Source organism: Mustela nigripes, chromosome 1 (assembly GCF_022355385.1).
Source record: "Mustela nigripes isolate SB6536 chromosome 1, MUSNIG.SB6536, whole genome shotgun sequence".
Lineage (NCBI taxonomy): Eukaryota > Metazoa > Chordata > Mammalia > Carnivora > Mustelidae > Mustela > Mustela nigripes.
Genome location: NC_081557.1, coordinates 41,743,964 through 41,766,368, shown reverse-complemented (window position 1 = coordinate 41,766,368; position 22,405 = coordinate 41,743,964). Strand labels below are relative to the sequence as shown.

Below are 22,405 nucleotides of genomic sequence, written 5' to 3'. Positions count from 1 at the left end.
AGGAATAAAGTAATTCCTCTATTAGAAGAATGCTCATGATCCACTCTATCATTAGACAAAACCCAGCACTATTCAAATTGTATTGATATATATTTTTAAGGTGGGGGGAGGGGCAGAGAAAGAGGGAGAGAGAGAAAGAGATAGAGAGAGAGACAGAGGATGAATCCAGAGCAGCTCCAGGCCCAGTGTGGAGCCCAATGCGGGGCTCGATCTCACAACCCTGAAATCATGAGCTTAGCTGAAATCAAGGGTCAGATGCTTAACTGTCTGGGCCACCCAGGTGCCCCACATATTGAGACATATTTTTAAAATATGGTTTCTTCATAGGTAAGCTGATAGCTGCCAAAGTTATTCTTTGAAGACGTAAGTCAGAAACCCTGTTACTGTTCTGCTCAAAACTCTTCACTGGCTTTGTTTCTCACTCAGATTCAGAGTCAGAGGCCTCACCCGGCTTCCCATTCCCTCACGATCTGGCCCCTGGCGACTGCTCTGACCTTCTCCCTTCCCCTCTCTCCCTCAGCTACCTTTCTCGCCTTCTTTCCCTTGCCTCAGAGCTTTTGGTACTTGCTGTGTCCTTCACCTGGACTCTTCCCCCCAGATACCCCCATAGCTTGCTTCCTTCCATCTCTCACATCTGGTTCCGAGTGACTCTGCAACAACCACAGTCCCCGACCATAGTCTACGTTTGGGGGGGATATATCCCTCCTCAGCCCTCTCCCTGCCCTGCTACTTTCTAGTCCCCTTCCCCGCTTACCCCTCATATGCCCTTACTGCCATCTGCTCCACAATATAGTTCCTTCTTTATTGGTTTGTAACCTGGCTCCCTCTTCCTAAGACTTTTACCTTTTTGTTTAATTACTGCATTCCCAGCACCTAGAATAGTACCTGGCACACAGTAGGTGCTCAATAAATATTTACTGAATAAATAAATAAAATCTCGTTTTTACATGTGCATGAAAACAGATGGAAAAAAAAAATACATCGAACCCACTGACAGTGATTCTTACCAAAGAATAGGATTAGGAGAAATTTTACCCTCACTGTATACGTTTCTGTATCACTTGGAACATACACTATTTTGGTAATTGGAAATGAAGTAAAAAATACATTAAAGGAAAAATGTAACCATTCCATCTGCCCTTCCAGTGACTTCAAATGCTTTGGGGGGATCCTTTTGGCCGACACTGAAAATAATTTTCTTTTTTTTTTTTTAAGATTTTATTTATTTATTTGACACAGAGAGAGAGAGATCACAAGTAGGCGGAGAGGCAGGCAGAGAGAGGGGGAAGCAGGCTCACGGCTGAGCAGAGAGCCAGACGTAAGGCTTGATCCCAGGACCCTGAGATCATGACCCAAGCTGAAGGCAGAGGCTTAACCCACTGAGCCACCCAGGCGCCCCGAAAATAGTTTTCAAAAAGAACTACCCTAGGCATAGCTTCATTGTATGTACCATCCAGAGTTCAGAAAATACCAGTAAACTTGGTCTTTATGAGGTTCTAAGACCAGTCAATACTCCAGGAATATAAAGAATGTTAGATACACTCCCTGCCCCTGCACACTTACTCACTCCCTAGCCCTTGTCTTTCTTTTATCCTGTGTAGAATGCAACTTTCTTCTTTTTTTTTAATTGAAATTCAATTATCCAACAAATAGTACATCATTAGTTTTTGATGTAGTGTTCAGTGGTTAGTTGGGTATAACACCCAGTGTTCATCACCACACATGCCCCCCTTAATACCCATCACCCAGTGACCGCATCTTTTTATTTTTTTTTATTTTTTTTTTAAAGATTTATTTATTTGACAGAGAGAAATCACAAGTAGAGAGGCAGCCAGAGAGAGAGGTAAGCAGGCTCCCCGCTGAGCAGAGAGCCCGATGCAGGACTCGATCCCAGGATCCTGAGATCATGACCTGAGCCGAAGGCAGCGGCTTAATCCACTGAGCCACCCAGGCGCCCCCCGCATCTTTTTAATTAACATATGCAACCCCTCCTTATACATGCCTCCTCCCTTCAGCAGGAGGAAGAAATTTCACTGGTAATTCTTTGTGCTGTTTTCCCTACATGGTAGAATCTTCAACACTGCAATCAGACAGGGTGAACGCCATCTGGTTCCATGGGGCTACAAAAGTCATCCATTGCTAGAGGGAGCTCTTGAGACAAGACGCATTGCCTCTCAGCAACAATCCACATTAACTTAGCATGACAAGCATCTCAGGACACATTTACACACACAACAGCCACAGCATCTTTTCACAAGCTGTCATGGTCATGAGGCCTCTGTGAAGTAACTCCTGATCCTCATTCCTGGGACTTTTTCCCAGGAGCACAGTCATGGTAGTATTGGCAATACTCTAGTTTTGCCTGATTTCTTAACTGGCCACAGAGGCTCCCTGGCAAGGCTGCAAGGCCTCTCCCTAACAGGACTGCAAATGCGGAAGGGGCTCCAGGTTAGCTCCGAGGGGCCAGTGGGAAGACTGACCTGCCTGTTCCAGACAGCTTTCTGCAACTCACCCTGAAAAGTAGGTTAGCAACAGCCAACTCTCATCACCGTTTTGGTATGGAAACTGGAACTCTTAGAATTTTAAATGAGAACAAACCAACCAGCTGGGTTGTTTCTTTCTTTCTTTCTTTTTTTTTTTTTCTTTTAAAGAGAGTCAGCTAGAATAAAAGTCAAGACTATTTGAGAACCAGCCCCTGGTGGACAATTACACTTGATTTTACACTTGATTTTTACTACAGTTTGGCAAAGCAACAGATTTGGGATAGGGGATTATTGCTGACAAGTCTCCTGAATGAGTGCCTTGGGCTCAGCTTTGCTTCTTCAGAAACACAGGCTTGTTACTCCTTAGCTCAAGCCTCACTTCTAGGGCCTTCTAATGACGCTTGAGAAAGGACATCAATTTATTCTGGAGGGGGCTGGTTACCCAAACGCACCTTACTTGGGTCCAGAGCCCAGGCTTTGGAGTCAGATCGTCAGTGTGATCTAGAGCAAAAGAACCTGTAGCCCTCTGAGCTCCGCTTCGTCTGTTAAGTGGAGTTAATAACACGAGCCTAGAAAGATGACCATTTGGGTTGAATGGGACAATGCAGGTACCATCTTAATGTTGTACTTGTGTCAGATGAAAACTCAAGAAATCATTACCAGGATTATTAAAAAGTGAGACTATAAAGGGATTGCCTACAAAGGTAGAACCTCCCATAAATGCCCAGAACAAACAAGTCTCAAGACTGACCATCCTAGAATGTCTTGCCCAGGTTCCCCTTGCCTAGAACTTCATGAGCTGGTATTGTTCAAATGCCGCGTCTCAAACTTAATTCTAAAACACACACACACACACGCGTACACACACATGCATGCACACACACACACACACACACACCCATATATGGTACTGTTACTACCAGTAGTCTTGGGCTGAAGCTCAGAGATCGCATAAGGCTGCCAAGTGGCCTCCAAGACTTGCCTCTGCACAAAAATATGGACAGGAGACTGTTCAAGTCTGCCAGCAGCTGTTCCAGAGGGAAGTGATGGGAACTGACAGTGGGGCATGCAGAAGGCTCATGGGTGCCTCACACCTATAGTCCTGCCCCTGCCCAGGACCACAGTGCTCTAAAGACCACTGTCCCTCAGATCCCTTAAGGTCAGCACTCCCTCTTCTCATCACCCTACCTCTTCCTTTCCATTCTTCAATCTGGAAAATGTTTATTAAGGGCCCACCACAAGCCAGACACTGTGCCAGGCAGTAGGGAGCTCCTGGTCCAGCAGACACAATAGGCCCCAACATGGTGTTCCTGAATGACAGTGGGTGTCCACAGCATTCTCCAGAGTGAGCCCAGACAGGGAGAATGGGCCACACTTTTGGTGACCCCGAGTCTTTACAGAGCTCAAGACAGTTCCATTGGCAAGAATATCCCAGCCAGCCGGTCACTCACCACATTGGTTTCCTGTGCGGCCCTGACCCACTCCACAGGACTGCACTCGGTGTTCAGGTGTCCTGGGAGACTTTTTTGCCTCTTCCAGGTCCATGCCTGAGAGCTGGAGGTGAAACTGCTCCCTGTTGGCAGCCTTCCGGAGTGCACGGATGGCTTTCCGGAGCCGCTTCTCTGTTCGTTTGACGATACAGCTCAGGTCACAAGAAGCTATGGAAATAAGAGGGATGGCTGTGGGCGAGGAGATCAGGCTAAAGCAGTGAGGACATCCAGACCTACTGCAGGACCCACCAGCAACACCCGCAGCTCCCTGAGGACAGAATGGGGGAGACCCGGGGCTGGGCACCTTGCAGGCTGGGCAGCATTTGATTCAAACAGAAATTGGTTGACCAAAATGGAATCTTTGAGTTTTTAGGAAACAGATGATACCATGAGGTTCCAAACTAATTCAGTTTAGTTTGGGAGTGAAAAAGAAAAAACAAAACAAAAAAACAGGAGATACTTCAATGGTTGCATTACTTCCCCCGCCCCCCCCCCAAGAATGATGAAAAGTGAAAGGCAAAGGAATAAGGAGCAAGCTGGGAGAAGCCTGGCACCAAAGACTGTTTTCAAACCAACCTGTCACCTCCTTTTGGTTAGTTTCAAGTTCAAACTCAACAGTGATAAACATTTCCTTAGTGGTGCTTGGGCGGCCAGGGGCTCCCGGGACGTGCTTGCTGGAGCTGCATGTAAGGTTTGCATAGCGGAAGCTCTCTTTTACTGAGCTGTGCTTCTCTGTATGAAGAAACAAAATGATCGGAAGCCAGATCCTGGCAAAGCACTCGGTTGAACATTCGCTAGAGCTCAGTAAACATTTCATTAAAACGACTCTCAAGGGACAAAGTGATTAACTCCAGATGCCAAGACGCTGTAAGCCTCAGCTTGGAGCACAGTGACATTTTAATTTTGAAGAGCCTCCTATATAACTTAACAATTTAGCTCTCAAGAATGATTTTCATGGATGAATGCTGGATGTGTGCAACTGACCAGCCCCCTATGTGGAAAACAGGATGTGGGGTTGCCTTGCAGTCCTAACTGATGGTCTGCTAAGGTGTGCTTGTGTTCTCACGGTTGGTTTCCTTAGAGCCAGACTGTGAAGTACCAAGCAGGAGCTGAGGCTTTGAACAGGGAATGAGCACAAAAGTGGAAAGGAAACCAACTCCTGCTTTCAGGCAAACTGAGCTTGGAGTAATTCCAACCCAAAGGGAAGCAGGAAAGCACATTAACAGTGATGTCTCATTTTGGAATAACCAGGAGCATATACGACAGAAGGCATCTAGGAAATCAAAGAGTATCATGAAGGCATCTAGAATGGGAGGAAGTGTTGCATAAGGCAGGGCTCTGCACAACCCCATTCCAGACTCTGGCTGTCTCTCCCCCTATCTCCGCTTCCAGTGGATCTTTTAACTAATGACTGTGAATCCAAACCAAAGAGCACTTCTATGTATCATCCACACAACTGACCTGTCTCTAGTTTAAACTCTTTATTCAACTGAGGTGTCATCTGTATCACATTCCTCTTCAACATGACAAGGCTGTTCAAAGCAATAAGTCATCAGGAGCCAAAGGAAGGAGGGGGCAAATTAATCCTACCCCACCCTACTCTCGGAAAAGTCCCCTTACCTTTTCAAAAGGCTAACTTCAAACCTCAAACAGATACTTTGAAACTTCCTCTCTTTGAATTTTCCCAAATCTATATTTTCAAACTTTTTATTTTGAAATAAGTTTAGATTTTCAGCAAAGTCACTTAGATAGAACTGAGAGTTCCCATATACTCTTTAAGTCCCCCCCATGCTAACATCTTACATTATCGTGTCCATTTATCAACACTGAGAAATTAACATAGTACGATACCATTAAGGAGATGAAAGACCAAGACTATTTTTAAATAATGCTTTTTTCCTGTGATCTAAAAGCATCAATTCTGGGGCACCTGGGTGATTCAGTTCATTGAGCAGCTGACTCTTGATTTCGGTCATAATCTCAGGGTCATGGGATCAAGGCCCACACTGGGCTCCATGTTCAGTGGGGTGTCTGCTTGAGAGTCTCTCTCCCTCTCCCTTTGCCTCTCCCCCCTCAAATAAATAAATATTTTAAAATTAATTAATAATATATAAATATATTTATGTTATATAAAATATATAATGATAAATATACATAATATCAAATAAACATAAATATATAAGTATATTTATAGAATAAATAAATAAAATAAGATAATTAAAATAAATAAATAAAGTAAATGCTCACTGTGGAGAATTTGGAAAATCCTTAAGAAAAAAATGAAAATTTACTGTCATCTCCCCACTGAGCTATAACTACTATAATGATATGGTCAGCTTCCTTTCTTTTTCTTTTACTCACACTTTTTCTAACACAGTCTGGGTGTATTAAACATACAAAATCTCACTCTCATTATATTGTAAGAACATTTTCCTATGTCAATAAATATTCTTTAAAAACACACAATTAGGGCGCCTGGGTGGCTCAGTGGGTTAAGCCGCTGCCTTCAGCTCAGGTCATGATCTCAGGGTCCTGGGATCAAGTCCCGCATCGGGCTCTCTGCTCAGCAGGGAGCCTGTTTCCTCCTCTCTCTCTCTCTCTCTCTGCCTGCCTCTCTGCCTACTTGTGATCTCTGTCTGTCAAATAAATAAATAAAAGCTTAAAAAAAAAACCCACACAATTAATAGCTGTATAATATTCCATCAAATGGAGGTACCAAAATTCATCTCAGTTTCTTAAAATATGCAGTCATAAGTGACTACAGTGAGCCTCATATTTATTTGTATGATTTATGTGATGGCACACTGGGGAAAGAAGCAGCCCTAAGACATGAGTCATGATTTTTTTAATCTCTAAAATTATTTTACAAAATAATACTGGAAATGTGAGCTGGGGGGAGAGGAGTGTTGGGTTCTGCTCTCCTCTACAAGGCCAGTTCTACTTGGATGGTGTTCGTTCTGCTGAAGCCAATGGAGCCACTGCCTCCAAAGCCTGGATCCAGCAGGAAAGCTGGATATCACATCCATGTTCATCAGAGATTATCTGAACCAAATCTTTCTCATTTCTTTGGCTTATATTCCAAGCAAACTCTGAGATCTAAAAAATTTAACCCAATACAGTCACAAACTGCCAATCATCTTAAAGTCCTTACTGATTGCTGTGACCTTGGGTTTCTCCAGGGCTCACCATGTGTGTGCCTGGTAAAGGAAGCCCTAAAGTATAAGTCCAGAGCTCTACAGGGGTGCTAGGCTAGGCTCCTCTTCCTCCTGTGGGGATAGTCCCTGGAGATGCTGAACTGTTCGTTCCCATCTGAAGGGCTCGGCATGTTACAGGCCCCTTTCCCAACATGCAAGCAAGCTCCCTACACCAGCTATCTGATTCCATACCTGGTAGTGCTGGTCGCAGACCCTCGGGAAACAGCTCAGCCTTTTTCAAACTACACTTGCCTTCATTTAGTTTAAAGGTTACACTTGTCCTGATGGTGGCGACATCTTCAGAAAGAAACAAGTGAGAGATGTTACCTGAAATTCAGAGGCAAAGGAATGGAAAGACCCAGATGGGGTGGATAATGGTGAGCTATCCCAAGGCTGGGTCCCACCACACTCTGCATATCCTGAGCCGCTCTCTTCTCCTGAGACCACAAAAGATTTGGCTCATGACCCTGAGGCTGGGAATGCCAGGAGCCTCCTAAGAGTTAACCTTGTTCGTCCACCTGAGATGAATCCAGTGCTCAAATATAATAAAGAGAGGGCCCCAAACAACCTCAACACTGAAATGAACTATGAGGTCAATTTTGTGCCTTCCTGAGAAAGAAGACCAGAATCCCCTAGTTTGAATTTGGACACGATTGCTGAGGGAAATGGTGGAGGGCAGATTCTCCTGGAGAAGGCTTTCCTGGGGAGGAGAAGTTTGAGGGAGTAGACAAGGATGGCACTCAACAAATGCGGCTAAGATGTCTGGGCTCTGGGGGGCAGCAAAGGTCCCCCTTTGAGGGCCTTGTGTGCAAAATTCTGCTCTCCCCCCACAATCAGTCTTAACTATATGTCAAGTTCTGGAGCCAAAGCTCAGGACTCACACACTAGCTTATTGACTTGTGATGAGAACTTAAGCAAGTTAATAAGTCTCAGTTTCCTCCTCTGTAAAACAGACAAAATTGAGTTATTTACATTAAGGTACCTACATTACTATGAGGATTAGATAAGATGATGCAAAAAAAGAATAGCTTAGCCTACTGTCTGGCACACAGTAAGAACTGAATAACTAGTAACTATCAGTTTGCCCAACTCCACTGTGTCCTATCTGAGTCACTCTGGGTACATTATTCTACCTCTCTGAACCTCAGGCTCTTCATCTGATTAATGAGAAGAATAGTAACATTTCCCTGAGCACTGCAGTGTGGATTAAATCAGCTCAGTCCTGTAATACAGTGGCTGGTATATTTTAACTGCTCGATCAATATATTTGAGTATTATTATCATGGTTCGGGTCTCTAGCTCTGCTCATATATGTAATATGGACATCAAACAAGAATCAGGGGCACCTGGGTGGCTCCGTCAGTTAAGTGTCTGCCTTAGGTTCAGGTCATGATCCTGGAGTCCTGGGATTGAGTCCCACATCGGGCTTCCTGCTCAGCTGCTTCTCCCCCTGACCCTCACTCTGCTTGGGCTCTCTCTCTCAAATAAATAAATAAAATCTTGAAAAAAAAAAGAATAATTTCCTCATTGATGTCCTCATGATGTAATCACAGAGATCTCTAAATCTGGGAGGATAAGGCTACTTTAAGTCTTTACATTTCATTCTATGTCTTCTGACAAACAGAAAGGGTTTGGGACTGTTTCTCTGGACAGAATGTCTGCCCCGTCATGCCTATGTCTACCTCCACCAATGCCATGTGCTCCAGGCACACCCTGCCTGCTCGGCCTTTGAGGTACAGGGAGTTTGGGAGACCTGAGTCTCCTGATCCCAGAGCTCTGTGGGCCTCTGCCCAACAGGATGACCCACCAGGGCTGAACACAGAGCCTCCGAGCACACAGTGGACACTTGGTAAATATCTGTTACGTGGTGAGTCAGTTTTCAGGCTCCAAGGCTGTGGACAAGAACAGCCTGTAATGTGCTCGCAGCACAGAGGAGATTAAGAGAAAAGAAAATAAAGCCAATGCCCAAGAACAGCACCCTAAGAACGAAGCCCTTTTAACACAGTGAACCCCAGAGAGAACACGCAGATTTGGTAATTACCCCCGAAAGCTGAGTCATTTGATTTTTGCTGTTTGCTCCTGAGAGAAGAGGAAGAGCCACAGGCGACAGAGTAGGCCTCTTGCAGTCCTGACAGACAGAATGTGGGTTGTCAACATGTAAGCAAGGTTACAGTCTCTCCTGGTAGCAGATATATTCGCTTCCCGCCCCCCATGCCACAGAAACCACAGACAAATGCCCAACATATGGGGTCTCAAAGCATGAGCCTCCCCGGTGGTCAAGCGGCAGCTGGCCAAAGACCTGGAAACTCTTTGAGGGCATCAAACACCTAACGGCCAGGAAGGCCTGGCCCTGGCACAAGGACTTGCCCGGGGGACTGGGACCCACTCACCTGAAGAGAGGTGAATGCCCGAGTGACATCTGAGGAAGCACCTGTCTCCTCCGCCACTCTTACCGCAATGCAGGGACACATAGGGTGATACGCTAGTGGGCAGGACCCCCTTCACCTCTGGACAGGACAAAAAGCAGACACTTACAGAAAGAGCAGGACACTTCCAGGTGAGTCCCAGATACCCAAGGCCCCAAGGAAAGAAGGGAGGGCTGATATCCAGCACAGAACTCAAGACACAGGGCACTATTTCCCTCCAAGGTAAAGAAGCTACTTGCATGCTCTTTTTTTTTCCCATGCAGGAAAACAGAAGGGATTCCAACCTACACAGAAGCACAGACGGAAACACTGAAGAGCCTGTAAAGTATCTCCTGTTTTTGAACTATTTCAAGAACGGCTGCTGCCACTGAGGGAAGAAGCATCAGGGGCAGATGAGGGCGGGTGCACTCCGGGCCCCGGGGGGACAGAGCTGCCTGCGGACTGAGAGACGGGGGACCCCTTACCCACACAGTCTTTTTTATTCCAGTGGAGCTTGTACCCGGAGTGGCATCGGCATTCATAGCTGCCCACTGTGTTCACACACACCTGCTGACAGCCCCCGTTGTTGACGCTGCACTCATCAGTGTCTGCAGAACAAAGCACTCTCCTGTCACAGCAGCCTGCGGGGGACCAGGCTGGTGCCATTCCTCCCCTGAGGAAGGAGCAGCAGGGAAGTCACAGGGTTGAAATCCATTAACCCAAGGGAAGGTGCTAGCTGCCTTCAGGATGTGCACTGGGCCCCAGCTGACCCCACTCCCCACTCTGTGGGTCTCCTGGCACGCGCTTCACCAGGATGGTCTCAAGTTCTATTCTGGACCAAACCTTTCCCCCATTAAGGATGCTCAGAAGGGGACACACTCCACTTCCACGCGTCCAAACTCAAACACTGCACAGGCCTCCAATGTGAAGTTCTACCATCCTCCTGGGCTACATGCTAAGGGAGACAGAGTTAGGACTCCTCATTGGACATTTCATATTCAGTAGTTGAATTATAGAGAAGGGAAATTACTTGCTTTAATCCGCATCTACCCAAGACCAAGTCCAGGTTGGAAGGCAGCTCCACCCAAAACCCAGACACACATCCGTATTCAGGCCATACATCCTTGGGGTTTCCTGATGGACTAGAAGAGGATGTGTGTAGCCATGCCAAGGATATATTAGAAAGAAGGAGAGACGATGTTTTCTACACCAAATTCCTGCTATCCAATTCTTCTTAAGCACAGGGTACAAGAATTGGGCAGGAAGTATTTAAGCCCCGGGTTAAACATTTGGATACTCAGGATCACCATGGAAGCCATAGCCATTCTGAATCAGAATCTGAAACTGTATTCTCAAAGATCGTTGAATGAACCTGATGATCATGGGGGGCAGGGTGGGAGTCATTTGAGGTCAAATCCGATTTTTGCCATAGTCTACATGAGCATCAGGACAGATGACATCAGAACACAGGGCTACATGGGCACAGCACAGACAGATGGAGTTGATGGTCCACTTCCAGCTCCAAGACCAGCTCAGATCTTGAAACAGGCTACTCAGCTGGTTCCTGGGCACAGCAAGGCTGTGGAAATGGTCAATGCCCTGCCAAGTCTCTCTGAGGACTGTGACTTTATGATTCATGGGGAAGTTCCAACAGACAGGGTATCAGCTCCTGAGAGATCCTCCCACGGTCTGAATATACTACATCAATAAAGTCAATAAAGAGTTCGCAGTTGATTAGCTCAGTTCTTCTCTCTGCTCTGTAATGGAACATGTTAAAGGGATCAATGTTTTTAAGCCCTTAGCAGATGCTTCCCTTGAATCGATGAATTCACTACTGCTATACTAAAATGTCCCACTCATTCCCCAATACGGGAAACTTGACCGGGACCTGGGGAAACTGTGGGAGGTAGGCCTGGCTCCCGGGCAGGACCAACCTCCCCTGCCTCTAGACCCTCTGCTCACCTCCGCAGTGGGTGAAGCCATAGAGGGTGTACCCTTTGTTGCAAGCACATGTGAATGTTCCAGGGTGGTTGAGGCAGCTGTGGTCACAGGTCCTATCCAAAGAGCATTCATCCACATCTGTAATTGTCAAAGGGAGAGGGGAGCTGAAACCAACGCTGAGGGGTGAGTACAAAGAACAGGTCTATAACTCCACTTACTGACCAACAAGAAAAACAACATAAACAGAATTTTTAAAGTGTCCATCAGTTCTCCTGCTCACTTGTGTTACAGAAAATGTTGAGCAGTCTAGAGTAAGTATACTCACAATCAGAATCCTTATTTCTAAATTCTGTTGTAAATTGCAGTTGCCTTTAAGCTCAGTTGGCCTCTCTCTATCCCATGCTTATCGGCAGGGATGAGTAATTTAAAATATTTAAATGAATCTAAATGAGATAACATTCCTTAAAAGGGTTTGCAAATGATAAGCTAACCCATGCATTACTGTTGTTACATCACTATTGGTAAAGCAACAGTACTGATGATATGAGCTATAGCAAATGGAAAGGAGAAAACAGTTGGGGGTTGGAAATAAATCCTATTCTTATCTTTCCAGAATTAGTCTTTGGGCCCCAAGAGGCCAACTGGGTTTTAATGTCCTCTGCACTAAAAGAATGCATGAATGCTAACATCCTCAGTGATTTTCTATCACAGACAATAAGATTTGGTGATTAAGCTCCAAACTGGATCCTGTTGGCCAATCCCTTGGCTTTGTTCTTCTGCCATGGTTCAGTCCCACAGAGCCCCTCCTGTCCTGGTCCAAGGTGGAGGCATCGCTTGCTCTGGCTGGGGTCCTGGAAACTAGCTTAGGAGGCTGCCTTTGTCAGTCTAATCATCTCTTCTTCCCTGGTCTGGTCCTCACATCTTTCCCGTAGACTAGAATTTCAGTGTTTCACTTCCTCAACTCTTTGGAGGGTTTTAACAGAGTTACGACTTGCATCTCCAAATGGATAACCCAGGACCAGTGCAGAGCTCCGTGGAAGCCAACTATCCCAGAGCTAGATCTCTTTTTCAACATCAAATGTGCCATAAGAAACTATGTTAATAAAAAACAAACATTTGGAAGAAACTGGAGGGATGAAGAAATGAAATTAAAAAGGGCAAATTCTTACAAAACCTCTTCATCACTAGCTTTTCCCAGAAATCCTGGCAGTTTCTTCAGTAAATCTGTTTTGTGAAAATATTCTTTCTACCAAGACCAATCAGTGAAAAATAAGAAAAAGTCCATTTCTTTCCTAGTAATTGATGTTACTCTATGAATTCTGTTATTAACATCAGCCAGTTGTTGAGAAAGTGGACTTGTTCAGTAGCTGGCTTTGGCTGCAAATGACGGGCTGTTGCTTTGCCAAAAATAATGAGATCACTTTTCTAATTTCTTTTTAATATGTTTACTCAGCTTAAACAGTATTTCTGGCTCTATACATTCTGAAACATTATGTGGAACATCAAATTTGCTTTCCAAGTACAATGAAAGAAAGCCATGCAATAGTCATCTAGAATGAACTTGTTGAATTTAAATGGGGCTATACTTGAACTGCCTGAAAATTATGTATTAAAAGAAAGAGAAAAAAGAACAGAGAAACCTAAGTCACACACTGTAAGATTTAAAAAAAGGGTAATGTTACATTTTTATTACTTGAAGTGAGAGTAAATATTATTTTCTGATTTTAATTCTGGGATTTCTAACAAAATAATTTAGGTTGTTCTTATTCCCAGAAATGAAACAAGACTACATGACAGCACATCTTTCCTGAGAGCAGCTTCCTGTATATCCATGAGGCATAAAAGGTGTTCATCTGAAAATATCAATCACGCCTTGCATCCAACACACCAAAGAGTTACCACCACCCCCAAAGAGTTATCAATAACAACAACTGCTCCCTAAAGATGGTTCCTTGACACCCCTTGTGTGGGAGCAATGCATCTAAGAGGAGGTCTGTAACACTGCCCGAAGACCAACCAGCACTGCCTCCACTCAGTCCCCTCCCTCCCTCTCCCAGGCCTCAAAGGCTGGTTGGTCATTAAAACAAGGGCTATAAGGAAGAGACCAACCAGTACATGACCTTGATTATGGGTTGACCCCAACTTTTCGCTAGGAAAAAGTAAGGTATGTTAACAGAACCTACATATTTTTGCCACCAAGTTTTGTCATAAAATCCACAAAACTAAAGGAAAATTTAGAAGAGAAAAATTATTCATAATCTCAACACCCTAATGCAAACCTGTTTACGCTCTGTGATCCATGCCATTTCTGGCAGCGAGCTCTGCTGTAATCACACCAGATGGATGCTTTGAGGTGTTCTCTAATCATTAACAGCTTAATGTCCAAAATACACTTGTGAGCTACATCAGTGTTTTTATTCTACCAACAGATGAAATAAGTGAAGCATGGGCTGGAGGTTAGATTAATGACTCCGTCCAGAAGCCCAAAAAGCCAGTCTCTGCCAGTGTGGGGTTTCGTCTTCTCAGCTCTGACCAGCGGGCATTGCACAGCCCGGCTACGTTTCATCACATACCTTGGCAAGACTTCTCATCTGTTAATAATTTAAATCCCTTTTTGCAGCTGCAGTCAAAACTGCCCACGGTGTTTTTGCAGAAATGATCGCAACCTCCATTGCGGCTCTGGCACTCATCGATATCTGTAACAGGCAAGCACGGGCAAATCAGAGAGCGAAATGGGTCTGCCTTTCCCCAAATCCCTGACGTGCTACTGTGTGCGTGCTTCATTCCTCTCTGCTACAGAAACAGACCCGTGAAAGCATGGAAGGGTATTTGCTCATGTTTTCAATCTTACACATGTTTTCTTGTTTGGCTGAACCAACTGGGAAAAGCAAGTGCCTCAGCCCCTCAAGAATTCTGACTTGTGTTACCCTTGGCTAGCATTAAGGAAACAAGTTATGGGAAAAGAATGGTAATGTCCTGTTAAGTTCTCATCCTTGCACAGCTCTCTTGAGATAAGGGGGCTCCCTTCGGTATACTTTCCATTCCAGATTAATGATTAAAGTTATAAGGAATTAGGACATTTGTTTGGGCAAATTATATGATGATCAAGTAGCCTCAAAGCTTTTAAATGATTCCTGATACTCAAATTAATCCTATCTTCTCTCAGTTTCATCTGGTAACTGGTTATCTGCTTTGTATCATGTTAAAGAACTAAGCCTTTGTACTCTTGCCCATGAAATACTAGCAGGTCACTGAGGTCTCTATTCATCAGTAAAAGTTAATTGTACAGCTATTCATTAAGTTCTCTGGATAAAAATCTTGGCTGTTATTTCTATAATAATCTCTAGGCTGTTATTTATGAGATGTGATATTATCACTTGCAAATGAATGTTTTCTTAAACTTCTGCCTTTTTTCTAATAAGGCCGCTGCCTGTGTTATCTGATGTTTGCAGAAGCTGACCTTCTCAACAGTTAGTGTAATTAAGTTGGCTCTAATTAAGCTTACTCAATTATAATCTTCCACTAGCCCAGGGAAGAAAAGCTTCCACCGAAATGAATCATAAGCTTTCTGGAGTCTCTCTGGAGGTATGGAGGGGATGAGCTGCCTTTATCCCCACACATTAGCAGCTTGGAGAAGCACAGGCTACCTTTACAGGTCTTCCCATCCAACTGGAGTGTGAATCCCACAGGACAACTGCAATGAACACCTGTCGAAGTATCCTTACAGGTGCGATCACAGCCTCCATTGTTGACAGCACACGTTTCTGACAAGGGGGTAAGAAAGACAGTTAGCTTGCTAAAGGAGCCCTGATGCAGCTGGGAGAGAGGATAAGACTGCAGAATTAATGCTTGACAAAGTTCACGGAAGCCAAGAAGCACTGTGGTGCACTCACAGTTGTAGCCCAAATCTCTACCACCTGCAGGTGAGATAAATGGAGAGCCGGTGCAGCTCCTTTCACCCACCTAAATGAGTGACATCTCCCAGAGAAGCTTGATAGAGGGTTAAAAATGTGTCTCCAGCCTGCCGAGCCTCCCCCCCCACCAATGGCAGATCGGAAGCTACTACGTGTTCCTACTGATCCGTAGCCACCGACCCGCGCAGTGTGGCCATATCTGGAAAGCTAGATGCGAATGCAGAACAGGGCAAAGGAATATGGTCCCTCCTTAATCCGGAACCCTCTCCCTTCAAAATAAGTAATGGGGAAAGCAAGAGAGGGCAAGCTTTGCCTACTCCAACCATTCCCTTGCTGTAGAACAATGACTTCATCCTCGCAGCAGTCAGTCAACTCAGATTAGGGGTTTACCTTTCCCTGAAAGGAGAAAGAATGGTCAGAAGTACATGAAAAATCAGCCACAGTTCGTAAGTCACAGCTATAGAGAAGAGAAACAATGAGCAAATGTCCTTCTAGTTTTACTTACAGACTTTACTTCCATAGCGACATCAATGTAGAGCCTTGGAGGGAAAGCTTAGTTCTAATTAAATATGCCAGAGAGTATAAGTTTATCTCTGTTTCCTCTCAAAACCTAACATGAGAGTGAACAGATTTTTAAAAGTATAAATCCTTTTTTAAAAAAGATTTTATTTATTTATTGGACAGAGAGAAATCATAAGTAGGCAGAGAGGCAGGCAGAGAAGGGGAGAAGCTGGGCCCCTGCCGAGCAGAGAGCCTGATTCGGGGCTCGATCCCAGGACCCTGGGACCATGACCTGAGCCGAAGGCAGAGGCTTAACCCACTGAGCCACCCAGGTGCCCCTAAAGTATAAATCCTTAAGAACTGGTATAGCCACTGTAGAAAACAGTATGGAGGTCCCTCAAATTGTTAAAAATAGAACTACCCTATGATCCAGCAATCGCAGTACTGGGTATTTACCCCCAAAATATGAAAACACTAATTCAAAGGAATACATGCACTGCCCCCAATGTATATAGCAGCACGATATACAATAGCCAAAATATGGAAACAGCCCAAGTGTCCAAGTGATTGATGAATGGATGAAGAAGAGGTAGTGTGTACACACACACACACACACACAATGGAATATTACTAAGCCATAAAAAAGAACAAACTCTTGCCGTTTGCAATGACACGGATGAAGCTAGAGAGTATTATGCTAAGTGAAATAAGTCAGAGAAAGAAAAATACCATATGCTTTCACTCATTGTGTGGAATTTAAGAAACAAAACAAATGAGCAAAGGAAAAAAAGAGGGAGAAGCCAAGAAACAGACTCTTGACTACAGAGAACAAAGTGATGGTCACCAGAGGGGAGGTTGGGAGGGAGGATGGGTAAAATAGGTGGTGGGGATTAAGGTAGGCTCTTGTGTTGAGTACTGGGTCATATATAGAAGTGCTGAACCACTATATTATACACCTGAAACTAATATAACACTATATATTAACTATACTAAAATTAAAGTGTTTAAAATTAAAAGTACAAATCCGGGATGCCTGGGTGGTTCAGTCAGTTAAGCCTCTGCTTTTGGCCTGGGTCATGATCTCAGGGTCCTGGGATCGAGTCCCCCATGGTAGGAAGGGGGGGGTCCTTGTTCAGCAGGGAGCCTGCTTCTCTCTCTGCCTCTGCCTGCCTGTCTGCCTACTTGTGCTCTATATCTCTGTCAAATAAATAAATAAATAAAATCTTAGAAAAAATTAAATAAAAGTACAAATCCCTAATGACGAAGGAAATGGAAGCAAAGACAATAGATGAAAAACATCAAATATCCCGTAAGTGACATATCAAGGAGGGGCAGTAATGGACAAAGCAGACAGCTAAACCCTAGCAATCTGCAGAGGGGGTACCAACAAATGGTAAGCTCAGGTGAGCCACAGAACCCCAGAAAGGCCCAGGAACTGGAGTTGCTAACTTACCCTAGAGGCAGAGGTGAGGAAGAAGTTAAAAATAGGAAGATTATTATATGTCTATATAACAAATGGATAAACCCTCAGATCCCCTCCTAAATTCCACAGCCAAGTGACTACCCCTTCCCTATTTGGGCCACAGCAGAGAAATTCATCTTCTGAAGAAGTGGGACCAGAAAAGCACTAGACTCAAGGATACCAGGAAGAGCAGGAGGGAGGAGGAACACTGTCAGGTGAAAGTCTGTACCCTGAAAAGAGAGATCTCAAAGCCCCACCTCCACTACCCCCACCTCCCCAGCTCCAGAATCACTGGTGGTCAAGTCTATGTTCCCTCGGCAGGAGACGGAAGGATTCCTCTCCACCTAAACTGGCCTGGCCAAGTGAAAAGACATTTAGACACTGGCATTTCAGGGTCTCGAAATGAAACGGCCAAGTCACTGCCTAGTCATCCAAGTTTAAAGCCTATTGGCTGGCAGAACACTCAGTTAACTTTTTAGTATTTCACTATTAAATATGAAGAGTCAGCCTCGAATCACCAGACATTTCAGGAAGGCCTTTTTTTAAAAAATTAAAGATTTTATTTATTTATTTGACAGACGGAGATCACAAGTAGGCAGAGAGGCAGGCAGAGAGAGAGGACGAAGCAGGCTCCCTGCTGAGCAAAGAGCCCGAGGAGGGGCTCGATCCCAGGACCCTGGGACGACGACCGGAGCCGAAGGCAGAGGCCTCAACCCACTGAGCCACCCAGGTGCCTCCAGGAAAGCCTTTAATATTAAATAAACACACCCAATCAAATGAATAGGGAAAAGGGAACTTGGAAGAAACAAAGACAATACAAGAAACAAGAGAAAAGTTTTAAAAATCTCATGACTAATTTCCCCAGAGAGCTAAGGAAAGCATTCATGAAATATGAATAGGCGCCTCCAACAGAAGACATAAGTAACATTTTTAAAAAATTAAAATACGAAAGCAGAAATTTAAAAAGGATCCTGTAGAGGGTTAGAAGAAAGAAGATGAAAAATCTCCTAGGAAGCAGAACAAAAATTAAAGTTAAGAGAAGAAAAATTAGCGGAGTTAAAACAGCCAACTGACAGAAGTTTCAGAGAGAAAGAATAGGGAATATGTAGTGAAGAAAATTTATCAAAGAGGGGCATCTGGGTGGCTCAGTCTTTAAGCGTCTGCCTTTGGCTTGGGTCATGATCTCAGGTTCCTGGGATCGAGGCCCATGTCGGGCTCCCAGTTCCACAGGAAGACTGGTTCTCTCTCTCTCCCTCCTCTTGCTTGTGTTCCTGCTTTCACTCCCTCTTTCTCTCTGTCAAATTTAATTAATTAATTAATTAATTATTTTTTTAAAAAGAAAATTATGAAAGAAAAAACTGTAAGGAACTTTCTCAGAACCAGGGTGCTTCACTGTCCATATTGGAAAGACATTCAGCACAACAGGTGGTAAAAGTCCCATTATGAGGGTCGTTATTGTGAAATTTCAGACCACCAGAGACAAGGAGAAAACCCTAAAAACAACCAGAGAGAAACTTTCATGGGTTCCATTCAAAGGATCTAGAATAAAAAGGACTTTAGACTTCTTGAAACAACACTGAAGCCTTGAAAACAGTAGAGCACTCACTATTCACAACTCTGAATTCTATACTGAGCCAAATGCTCAATAAAAATAGAGTAAAAGGCATTTCCAGGCATGGGAGGTTTTTAACAATCTATACTTGGGGTCCACAGACATGGGAGCAAGGTGAAGGGGATTCCCAAGCTGGAGCTAGCTGGAAGGCTGAAATGAGAGGTGTGCAGCCAGCCCCGGGGTCAGGCCCCTCTAGAACAGAGGAACACTCAGAAAAAAAAAAAAAAAAAAGATTTTATTTATTTATTTGAGAATGCACAAAACACAGTGAGAGAGAGCATGAGCAGGGGGTAGGGGCAAGGGGAGAAGCAGGCTCCCTGCTGAGGAGGGAGCCCAGTGAGGGGCTTGATCCCAGGACCCTGAGATCATGGCCTGAGCCAAAGGCAGACCCTTAACTGACTGAGTCACCCAGGTGCCCCCAGAAAACTCTTTTTAAGAAATGGAATTAATAAGTTGATTGCTGTATTTGAACACATTGAAAGGGTTTTAGAACTCTGCTCAAGATGTGAAAAAGAACTGGTAAGAGGTACTTGGAAACCTAGGCAAACAAAGACAATAATAATCACAGCACACTACATGGTGGGGGTGACTCACATTTAGATACTCATAGTCACAATGATGTAAATATGCAATGTTGATTTCAATAGTGATAGAACTGCAGTAAAGGTGTGGGAGAGGGAGAGCGCGTGCATTGGGGGAGGGGGCAGAAGAGAGCTAAAGCTCTGTGTGCTCTGTGGTAAGAAGTCCCAACTAACACCCAAAACTGTCATATCAGGAAATAAGTGCATAATATAATAAAACAAGAAAAAGAGAAATAATTGTAATCACTCTTCAGAAATATGGGGGAAGGGGAGTGAGAAGAAGAAACAACTGGGAAAAATGGAAATTGCAACCTCTGGCAAATGGGATGAGGGAAACAGAAGTTCTGAAGCAAGGAAATGATATTTCATTACAAGCTTAATAGCACTAATTAGGTCCTTAAGGGTTTTTTTTAATATTATTCGTATGTAGTATTTTGAATTAACACAACTAAAAATAACTTTAAGAGGGCAGAAAAGAGCTCAGAAATGTCATGTGCCCCGTAACCCGTGGCTGCTCAATATATTACCTGTTAAATCTAGAAGCTATCAAAAAGTCGGCTTTGTCCCGGTCAAGCCAAGCTTTCTCCAGAATAATAACGCACCCAGGGATCTGACAGCCGCCCCACAGCCACGGCCTCTACTTCTGCTCCCGTCTCCAGCTCTGCCGGCAGACCTTCCCACACCCCACTGCCAAGTGCTGCTCTTCTGCATTCATCTCTTTTGCCAGCAGCACGGGCTGAAGTCAGAGAGACAAGGACTTCGCTGACAAAAACCCCAGACACAAGGCCATGCTGAGCCAGGGATGGCCCAAAGTGCCTCCCTGCTCACAGCCGCTCCGAAGAATTGGAACTGACATTCACTGACCACCTATGAAGTCCCAGGCATTGGACTCTGGGCACTTCCACACATTATCATCCTCACTGAGCTTGCTGAGAACCCTAAGAGGTAGGTTTTATGATCCCCAGTTGAAAGACCCAAGACACAGGCTCAGGGCCATTCGCCAGGTGGGGGCAGCCCTGGGACCCTAACCAGGCCATTCTCGGGGCTGGTGCCCTTCCCACAACTGCCAGGTCCTTGGATGGGGACTGAGTGACAGCTGTGGGGGAAGAGCAGACACACCTGGCTTGACAGGAGCTGCTGACCCTGGTCCAGCTGGTCGAGGGGGTATGGGCCCCAAGTGCAGGCCTGAGGTAGTAAAGGGAGAGGGTCGACGACAGTGGCCAGGGAAGGGTGGGGGAGGCGCCTACCCATAAGCAGCCGCCGCTTCACCCGCTTGTCGCCGTCCACCACCAACGTGGCATTGCTCTCTGTCCCCTCCGGAGCAGAGTCTTCTCGCTCTGTAAGAGACACCAAAGAGCACAGTTTGCAGAGTGAATGAGTCCGATGACTCACCCTTGCACAACCCCTTCTGCTGAAACCCCAGACGTGAGAACAATGGAGGATACACGATTCTGTTCGCTCAGTAATAATGTGTTGTAATGAGGCTCTGTGGGGAACAAGGCCGGTGACATGGCCACAGAGCCTTAGTTAATGTTGGAAAAGATTTTTGAAGCATATGGCAGTGACCAGAGACACCAGGGAATGCAAGCTTCAGATTCCCTCCAATGCCCTTAGTCCAGGACAAAAAAGAATCTTGGGCCTGGGAACCTCTAAATGGAGCTAGCGAAAGACATGCCACGAAGTACAGGATTGGCATCCTGACAGAAATACGTAACCCTGTCTTCTGCTCACCATAATGGCCACTAAGTCATCACAAATGGCTAGCTTTAACTTCACATGGCCCTGGCCCTTTAGGATGCAATGTCCCAGTCCTCAGAATACCATCTTCAGGAGCCCCCTCATCTAGGAGAGAAAGGGCTTTCCGAGGTGGCACAGGAAGAGAGAGAGAGAGAGACCCCCTCTGAGGACTAGACCACTTACTCCCACTGTCACGTGTAAGATAGCACGGGACCTGTTTGGAGGCAAATGGACCAGGAGCACCCTGAACCTGGTGCTAAACACCATTCACAGTCAGGGACAGGGTTAGGGGTTTGGGGGTTAGAGGGCCAGAAGCTAGAGGATTAGGGGTTAGGGTTAAGTTTAGGGGTTAGGGTTAGGGGTCAGAGGTTATTGTTAGGGTTATGGTTAGGGTTATGGATGGGCAGACCCTTACCAAGTATCGGGGTCACTCACCGAGGCAGCTCCTCCCATCTGCATGCATCTTGTACTGTGGATGGCAGCTACACTCGGGGCCTTCAGCAGTGTCCTCGCATGAGTGCTGGCACCCACCGTTTCCATGGTTACAGGTCACTGAGATGAAAAGGAATCAACATGTTGGGCCATGCATTTTCCACAAATGGGGCTTCTTTTGTTTCAGAAGGTCTCTGATAATCATTCAGTAAGCATCTGAGCACATTGTATATGCTAGACATGGTGCATAAAACAAGTAACTCTGACTCAGAGCCTGCCGCTATCCATGTAGATACAGTACGAATCCAGGAAATCCCAAAAGACAGTTTTGAGCAATTACATAGGAAGATGGGGATAGGAAGGCATTCCCCTTTCATTTTTTAAGGGGAATTATGTCAAAGGATTCTAGACTACTGCGTTGGTCTATCAGGAGATTTTGCATATTAATTCAGCTGTACTGGGCCTATAGAAAATGTTATAGCACTTTATGGCTCTAAGAAACAGATAATGTTCATTTGTACATATATGTTAAGATTTCTCTCATGTGATTCTATCTAGATTAGTTAGAAGGGAGGATATTCAGAGAAAATGATGACTCCGCACACAATGGAACATTACCCAAGAATTATGAAGACTGTATGAATTTATTGATG

At 44.9% G+C, this 22,405-nt stretch overlaps 1 protein-coding gene across 4 annotated transcripts in view; it reads right to left on the bottom strand.

Moving 5' to 3' along the window:
• SCUBE2 (signal peptide, CUB domain and EGF like domain containing 2) overlaps positions 1 to 22,405 on the bottom strand; it is a 70,285-nt gene that overhangs the window by 25,464 nt on the left and 22,416 nt on the right. For 2 of the 4 annotated variants that reach the window (XM_059408651.1, XM_059408632.1), the window contains 11 exons: positions 21,756 to 21,872; positions 20,831 to 20,920; positions 15,161 to 15,277; positions 14,087 to 14,209; positions 11,535 to 11,651; positions 10,058 to 10,180; positions 9,558 to 9,674; positions 9,209 to 9,295; positions 7,360 to 7,494; positions 4,550 to 4,705; positions 3,935 to 4,141 (listed from right to left, as the gene is read on the bottom strand). In XM_059408651.1, coding sequence (XP_059264634.1) covers positions 3,935 to 4,141; positions 4,550 to 4,705; positions 7,360 to 7,494; positions 9,209 to 9,295; positions 9,558 to 9,674; positions 10,058 to 10,180; positions 11,535 to 11,651; positions 14,087 to 14,209; positions 15,161 to 15,277; positions 20,831 to 20,920; positions 21,756 to 21,872 — 1,389 coding nt within the window. The remainder of the gene's footprint in view (positions 1 to 3,934; positions 4,142 to 4,549; positions 4,706 to 7,359; positions 7,495 to 9,208; positions 9,296 to 9,557; positions 9,675 to 10,057; positions 10,181 to 11,534; positions 11,652 to 14,086; positions 14,210 to 15,160; positions 15,278 to 20,830; positions 20,921 to 21,755; positions 21,873 to 22,405) is intronic. The other 2 variants (XM_059408642.1, XM_059408660.1) reach the window with 2 other exon arrangements.